At 34.1% G+C, this 9,280-nt stretch overlaps 1 protein-coding gene across 1 annotated transcript in view; it reads left to right on the top strand.

The window, feature by feature from the left end:
* The window catches only part of SKOR2 (SKI family transcriptional corepressor 2), a 36,915-nt gene that overhangs the window by 8,862 nt on the left and 18,773 nt on the right, over positions 1-9,280 (top strand). Inside the window, exon 4 of the mRNA XM_053700398.1 lies at positions 7,475-7,540. Within this exon, the coding sequence (XP_053556373.1) occupies positions 7,475-7,540 (66 nt within the window). The remainder of the gene's footprint in view (positions 1-7,474; positions 7,541-9,280) is intronic.

Here is a 9,280-nt window from a genome sequence, read left to right as displayed (position 1 = left end):
TATATACATATACAGACATACATATAAACACATACAGTAAATACATATATATACATATACAGACATACATATAAACACATACAGTAAATACATATATATACATATACAGACATACATATAAACACATACAGTAAATACATATATATAGATATACATATACAGACATATAAACACATACAGTAAATACATATATATACATATACAGACATACATATAAACACATACAGTAAATACATATATATACATATACAGACATACATATAAACACATACAGTAAATACATATATATACATATACAGACATACATATAAACACATACAGTAAATACATATATATACATATACAGACATACATATAAACACATACAGTAAATACATATATATACATATACAGACATATAAACACATACAGTAAATACATATATATACATATACAGACATATAAACAAATACAGTAAATACATATATATACATATACAGACATATAAACACATACAGTAAATACATATATATATACATAAAAAAAACATACACTAAATACATATATATATACATATACAGACATACATATAAACACATACAGTAAATACATATATATATACATATACAGACATATATATAAGTGCATTGTAGCCCTTTGGAGTTAAGTAGATGAAAACATGTAATATTCATGCAATATTCATATTTAATAAAGGTTTTAACTATATATTTAATGTAAATATTTGACATTCAAATGTTCTGCATATAGCAGAATAAGTTAGATGTATTTCTAAATAGATATTCCTATATATATATACTGTATATATATCTCCCTCTATATAAATAAATACATATATATATATACCGTATATATATCTCCCTCTATATAAATAAATACATATATATATATATATATATATATATATATATATATATATATATAGGTATAAATACATTTTGAACAATAACACCATCAGATATTTATAGCAATATGTATTTATGAAAGAATGGAACATGGGGATATATGAAGAACATTGGAATGTGAAATATTAATATTTTCATGTGGGGTTAGCGCACTTGAGAATATGTGTTCTTGTTATCGCGCAAATGGGGTGTTAGGTTTTTCCCACTTTCTTTGCTCCGTTGACTTCTATGGGGGAATATTTAATGGGGGCACAATATTCTAAGTTTGTTTTCTAGCGCACATCTGGGTAGCGCAAGAACAATTTATTTTATTACTTTCAACTTGTAATATGAGCGCAACCCGACGTGTGCAAAAAGTTTACTTCTAGCGCAATTAGCGATCTAGCGAAAGCGCTAAATAGCACTCCACTTGTAATCGAGGCCTATGGGGCCTATCTATCAAGCCCCGAACGGAGCTTGATGGCCCGTGTTTCTGGCGAACCTGCAGACTCGCCAGAAACAGCAGTTATGAAGCAGCGGTCACAAAGACCGGTTTTCCATAACCCTGTCCGCCTGCTCTGATGAGGCGGACAGGAATCGCCGGAATTCAACCCGATCGAGTACGATCGGGTTGATTGACACCCCCTGCTGGCGCCCCATTGGCCGTGAGTCTGCAGGGGGCGGCATTGCACAAGCAGCTCTTGTGAGCTGCTGGTGCAATGCTGAATACGGAGAGCGTATTGCTCTCCGCATTCAGCGATGTCTTGCGGACCTGACCCGCACTGTCGGATCAGGTCTGCAAGACATTTGTTAAATAGGCCCCAATATCTGCTAATGTTTACATATTATTATGATACCTTAAAACAGTGGGGTCTGTTTATCATCTTGTTCAGCATAATTTAAAAAAAAAAAAAAACAGAACCACATTGCTTTAGATATTTAAAGGGACAGTCTAGTCAAAATTAAACTTTCTTGATTCAGATAAGGCATGTAATTTTCAAACAACTTTCCAATTTACTTTTATCATCAAATTTACTTTGTTTTCTTGATATTCTTTTATAAAATCTAAACCTCATTAGGGTCATATGCTAATTTCTAAGCCCTTGAAGGCCACCTCTTATCTCAGTGCATTTTGACAGATTTTCACAAATAGACAGCGCTAGTTCATGTGTGCCATATAGATCAAATTGTGCTCACTCACGTGGGGTTACTTATGAGTAAGCACTGATTGGCTAAAATGCAAGTCTGTCAAAAGCACAGAGATAAGGGGGCAGTCTTCAGAGGCTTAGATACAAGGTAATCACAGAGTTAAAAAGTATATTAATATAATCCTCTTGGCTATGCAAAACTGGGGAATGGGTAATAAAGGGATTATCTATCTATCTTTTAAAAAATACAAATTCTGGAGTAGACTGGCCCATTTAAAGGGGCATTAAAGTCATTTTTCAAGAGTGCACAATATATACGGATATGCGCTTGGTAATTGGCTGATGGTTGTCACATGATACAGGGAGAGGGAAAATGGAATTAACTTTAAATTAAATTACATTTTCCAGATAAAAAAATCTACTACTCAAAATTTAAAATAATTATGCAATTCTACTGTATCTAATGGTCATAGGATAGGGTAAGCCTTATCACATGATGATGATTAGTATATAAACCGGTAAAAGGAAGCTGTAATTAGCTTTACACCAGCTGAATATGATATCTCTGTACAGCTTTATTTTACTGCTTTCATTGTAACTGAGCATTAGATTATACATTTAACTACGTTTATGGTGAACTAAATTAATTATGTGCAATAACATTTTTTAAGAATCTTATTTAAAAATGTAGTATTATCTTATATTTATTTTAATGGTACAGATTAAAATAATACAAAATGCTATAAAGCCACATAATACAAAACAACATCACAGTTTGTATAAAGGATATATAATGTCAGCATCAAATGTATTTATATTTTTGCTAATTATACCAGAGCTAATTACAAGGTTTACAAATTAAGAGCGATCTGAAAACATTTTTATGACATTTCCTGTTGGCAGTAATAATACTTTTTATTTTGGACTATTTTACTTGTTTTATTTTATTCAGTCTTAAATGTTTAGCATGACCCCAAATAAATATAGAAAAAAATTATGTCAAAAATGAATTTGCATATATTTTTGATAATATTATCTTCAGTTGTAAACTTTACATCAAATATTCTAAAAATACTTCAATGAAGATTTTTACACATTCAGATTATATTTGGAACAAAGTATCTTATGTATCTTGTTACTGATCACAGCAAGTTTTTTTTATTATTCCTTTGTTAAAGGTGATGTTTATTATTTTATTATCAGTTATTAGTAGAGCGCCAAAAGATTCTGCAGCACTATGAAAATAGGTATAATATGCAGGTAGCATTTATAGCGCTGCGGAATCTGTTGGCGCTCTACAAATAACCGATAATAATGGGAGACAAATGGGTAGAGGGTCCTGCCAAGAGTTACATTGTTGTAAATTGGATCTCATGAAGGTGATCTATAAAACAGTTTGGCTCATAGACTTACATGCAAAGGGGGTTCTGGGGAATGAAAAAAAGAAGAAGAGGAAGATACTATTGTATATTAGATGCATCCCTGAACAGTATAGTCTTTAAGAAGCACTTGAAACTTTTGAAACTAGGGGAGTGTCTTGTGAGCGAGGCAGAGAGTTCCACAAGATAGGGGTCAATATGTAAAAGCCCTGTAGAAGGGAATGTGAGGAGGTAACAAGCGAGGAGAAGAGAAGGAGGCAGTGGCGTATTTATGTTTTTTGCTGCCCTAGGTACTCAAAATTCTGCAGTTCGGGAATTAGAGTTAGGAGGACTTGCAACATGTAGGGCTCAGAAGGGCTGGGGCACTAATAAAGGGACACACACTTGATGTGAGTGCCGCTGTGCCTACCAACAACCTTGACCCATGGTTTGCCCTCTACTCTGCCACTCCCCACAGAGCCTGCAGAAAGTGCCGCCCCCTCCAAACTGCCGCCCTAGGCACGTGCCTTGTTGGCCTAGGCCATAATTCGCCGCTGAAAAGAGGTCATGAGTAGAGTGAAGGGGACGGAAGGGAGAGTATCTGGAGACGAGGTTTGAAATATAGAGGGGAGCAGTGTTATTGATTCCTTGAATGTCAGGATTTTGTGTTTAATTGTGGAGGCTAGAGGAAGTCAGTGAAGGGATTGGCAGAGATGTCCAGCAGATGAAAAGTGGCGTATAAGGAAGATTAGCCTGGCAGAGGCATTCACTATGGATTTAAAGGAGCTAGACAGCAGCTAGGAGACCAGAGAGGATGGAGTTACCTTATTCAATTTGGGAAATGATGAGAGAGTGAATTAAAAACTTAGCTGTGACTTTTGTGAGGAAGTGTCATACTTTGGAAATGTTTTCAAGGTGCAAGCAGCAGGAAGTGGCCAAAGACTGGATGTGGAGAGTGAAAGAAAGTTCTAAATCAAGTGTGACATCATGACATTGAGCATACGGGGTTGGGGTAATAATGTTATCAGAGATGGTGAGAATATGTTACCAAGAGGAAAGAGAGAGAGAGACATATACGGAAGGAGATGCAGAGAACGAGAAAGGGAAAGACAAAATGTTATATTCTAAAAGCTCCCAAAAAGTCAAGAAAAATCAAAAGTTGTTTGTTTTTTCATATTGGACCAACCTTTCATTACCTGCAAAATCTGACAATTAAAAGAATAAAACAAACCTGGACCAAATTTAAAATGGTACAACTTAAAGGGACACTGAACCCAATTTTTTTCATTCATGATTCAGATAGAGCATGTAATTTTAAGCAACTTTCTAATTTACTTCTATTATCAATTTTACTTCGTTCTCTTGCTATCTTTATTTGAAAAAGAAGGCATCTATGCTAAGGAGACAGCAAATTGTTGGTTCAGAACCATGGACAGCACTTGTTTATTGGTGCTGTCCAATCAGCAAGGACAACCCAGGTTGTTCACCAAAAATGGCCCGGCATCTAAACTTACATTCTTGCTTTTCAAATAAACATACCAAGAAAATGAAGAAAATTTGATAATAGGAGTAAATTAGAAAATTGCTTAAAATTGCATTCTCTATCTGAATAACGAAAGAAAAAAATGTGGGTTCAGTGTCTCTTTAAGCCTGTCATGTGACTGGCATAAACATTAATCTGACTGATAAGGCATTTTGCTCAGTTTCAAATGACTTACAGCCAACTTTGAACTGTAAAATAATTTTTTATTAACTTGTACAACATATATAAGAATGCCTGTATAGAATGCCTCAAAATGTTTCAGTTTTATATTATTCTAATCATACATGAGACCTTTATTGAAAGTCTCTACATTTTTAATTTCATATCATTTGGTTTTATTTTTAATTATTATTATTGTATTTAAATACAATATAATTTATTTAATATCAGAATGCATCTACAACAAATGTAGAGGAAGTGACTTTCATTATAATAATTGTTATTAACTGTATAAATCTCCCTTATAACAACTGACATTTACATGTAATGTTTAATGTCATCCCAAAGAGACTTGGTTGCAGCTATGAACTTTATGTGTCTCCATATTTTGGTTGCTATCTTAAAGGGTCACTAAACCCAAAATCTTTCTTTCATGATTCAGATAGAGAATAGAAATTTACTTCTATTATTTATTTTGCTTAATATTTTAGATATCCTTAGTTGAAGAAAAAGCAATGCACATGGTGAGCCAATCACACAAGGCTTCTATGTGCAGCAACCAATCAGCAGCTACTGAGCATATCTAGATATGCTTTCCAGCAAAGAATATCAAGAGAATAAAACAAATTAGATAATAGAAGTAAATTAAAAAGATGTTTAAAATTGCATTCTCTTTCTAAATCATGAAATAAAAATGTGGGTTTTATGTCCCTTTAAGACCAGGAAACTCGAAATTACCAACTTGAAGTATAAAGCATGAAGTCAGGTGGATAGTCAGCTTGCTGTGCCAGTCAGTAGGTTATTTTACACAGCTTGGCTGAACCATCTTGTGCCGCATATGTCTGTTGTTGCAGGTCATTTTATAACCATCTTGCTTTAAATGACCTGGCTTCGGATTATTGGGTAAGGAGAGACAAAGAGTCAATGAGAATGAGAGTTAAAGAGCATTGCATACAACTTGTCTCAAGGTGTCAATGCCAGTGAATATATCTTGTGGCAAATCCTATTTTAGAATAGTAAAAAATGTATATAATAAAGATAAATAAATATAAATACACACACACACATAAATGTTCAAAACAGGTTAAAAAGGTATGGTATATGTCAAGGTGTTTGACGGTGAAGGGTATACAGTATATATATATTTAATTTAAATTTACATACTAGTGTGCCTGAGTCTTTCACTTGCATGCTAACTTTTTACTTTCAACTTGTAATACCAGAGCAAACAAACAAACGCTATTGATTTACCTTGAGGTCAGTTAGCGCTCAACATCGCTAACATTTTTGTGCTCCACTTGTAATCTAGGCCAACATATTTTACCTTATTTATTTGCTGCCTTTTCACGTACATAAACATCAGACAAGCTATTTCCTTTGTAAACAAACTCTTTTTTTGGCAAGCTACTAACATTCCTGTGAGATTTCAGCAATGTCAGCTGCTGTTTTTGCTTTTCGAATAAGTTGAGGCTTGTGACATAGTCAGAAACAGCAGCACTGAGCCAAAACCTTCCAGCCGTGCCAATGTGAATCACTGGTTTTTACTGCCAAAATGAGCTTCTACCTAACTATTGAATGCTGGGGAGATCTTATTTACTAATGCCAGTAGTTTGTCAGACTTTTAATATCAAAGGTTTTCATACTACAAGAACACAAACCAAAATGAGTTTGTTCTGCTCTCAGTGTATGTTTATTTTATCTGAACTCCCCAACACTCATAGTACTAAAGCAAAAAATCTTTGCATTGCCATCACTCGGGTAATAGATTATTAATTCTTTGCCTTCCGCTACAAATTAAATGCCTTAGGAACAATCTAATAATAATATTATTTTTATTATTTCAGTTTTTAGCACTAGTGAAATACCATTATTTTTTATCATGACTATAAAGTTAATGTAAAATGCATGAAAATGCACAGAGATGAAGTGCATAAATGGATATCTGCCCCATAAAACTTTTAATTAAATTGTATATCCTACACACAGCGTGTGATACACACATAGGACAATTTCTGACTATCCTTAATTCAATAATACATGGAAATGTTGGTGTATAACTTTCTCTATAAAATACAATAGCTATTTTTCCATCAAACACAGACACTGATGTCAGTATGATCTTTTCCAAAGCAACATAACATGTAAAAAAATAAAATGTGTTCATTGCCAAAGAAAACGCTTAATTGACTGAGTTTGTCATGTAACCTCTCATATGCCTTTTGGCAACATTCTGTAGTATATAGACCCTTAATCTGAATTTATGTTGTAATTCCAATACTCATGAAACTGTTTTAATCTTGAAAAAGTCAATTACTCAACAGTCATAAAAAAAGGACTGAGAATGAGTCATTAAAGAGATTTTTTTTTTCTTCTTCTCTTTCGTAGGAGAAGGCAGTCACGAAAACAGTACGAGCCATACATTAAAAAAGGATTTAGGAAGCATGGGGAAAGGTAAATGCTCTTTTCTGTATTAATAAATGTGTCTTATTCTGCAATAAGAGAAATATAATTGTTTGATTATTCAATGCGTTTTTGGTAATGATCTATTTAAGATTTTTGAGTTAAATAAACGTATAAAGATTTACAGATTCTTATACATTGTTTAAGGAGCTGTAGTCTGGGATTTTGTTCTCTGATTTGGAACTCAATTCTTTAAAGCTCTGCACTGAGATTAGCTAATAAAAAAAATCCGTAAATACTATGAGGTAAGTATTTTTCTAAATGGCATTCCTTACATATCTGTATTGCCAAGAGAGACATTTGCATTATAGTATAGGGCTCAATAAAATAATCATATTGAAATTATAAAGTAAAAATCACTAAAATAAATTGCATAAAAAATATTTTGTTTATATGCACTGAAACTTGATGCAGAATGTAATCATACTTAATCTTCATAGTAAAATCATCATAAATCATTTAAAATACCATTTAAAAATGGAAAGTAAAAATAATTAAAACTACTAAATTCAAAGTGAACTTTGTCTAACACAGAATGTGTATTATTGCTTCTGCAAGTGGCCTAAACAAGGGCGATTCTAGATTATGGGGCCGATTTATCAAGCTCGGCGAACTTCAGGCTCACCGGAAACAGAAGTTATGAAGCAGGGGTCTAAAGACCGCTGCTCCCTAACTTTTCCGCCTGCTCTAAGGCTGCGGACAGAAATCAACCTGACCGAATACAATTGGGTTGATTGACATCCTCTGCTAGCAGCCGATTGGCCGCAAATCTGCAGGGGGCGGCATTGCACCAGCAGTTCACTAGAACTGCTGGTGCAATGATAAATGCCGACAGCGTATGCTGTCGGCATTTATCGATGTCCAGCGGATATGATACGCTACTTCGTATCATGTCCGCTTGCACTATGATAAATATGCCCCTAGGTCTCAAGTTCTCTTAATAGGTTTTGTCGCATTTGCTAAGCATTTTACTCCTGCAGTTCTCCCTGTTTTATCTCACACTGACACAAATGCAAAACTAGAAACAAATTAACAATAAAGTATGCTGAACACAGAACTTGTTTTTATACATAATAAATCATTATTTACAATATACTTTCATTATTTATTTTGATTCATTTTCATTTAATTTAGCTCTTAAAATTAAGTAATTTCTATTTCCCAGAACTTAAACTGCACTTGCTGATTCCTCAAGGTTAACTCTGCTACAGATCTGTCCCTAATTAGCTTTAACTGATAACAACTTCAAAACAATGCATTCTATACTAACATTATAGCTGGGATTAGCCTTGTTGTCGGTGGACTAAAGCCCAGATTGGCTCCTTCAAATAAGGCAAATGGTGGCTGAGGTTTGGCTATTGATAAATAATTGGAGTAAAAAGCATGTTAATTTGTTTTAAAGGCATTTAAGGGTATATTTAACATGTAGCGTATCATGTCCGCTGCACATTGATAAATGCTTACAGCATACGCTATCAGCATTTATCATTGCACCAGCAGTTCTTGTGGACTCCTGGTGCAATGCCGCCCCTGCAGATTCGCGGCTAGGGGTGTCAATCAACCCGATCGTATTCGATCGGGTTGATTTCTGTCCGCAGCCTCAGAGCAGGCGGACAAGTTATAGAGCAGCAGTCTTTAAAGCCTGAAGGCTCGCCGGAAACACACCCCTATGACTGCTGATATGTCTTGTAATTACAATGTGTTTACTGTCTCTTTAAATCTCATACTACA

Source organism: Bombina bombina, chromosome 2 (assembly GCF_027579735.1).
Source record: "Bombina bombina isolate aBomBom1 chromosome 2, aBomBom1.pri, whole genome shotgun sequence".
Classification (NCBI taxonomy): domain Eukaryota; kingdom Metazoa; phylum Chordata; class Amphibia; order Anura; family Bombinatoridae; genus Bombina; species Bombina bombina.
Note: the sequence above shows the minus strand (reverse complement) of the source record. Positions and strands in the feature narration are given on the sequence as shown.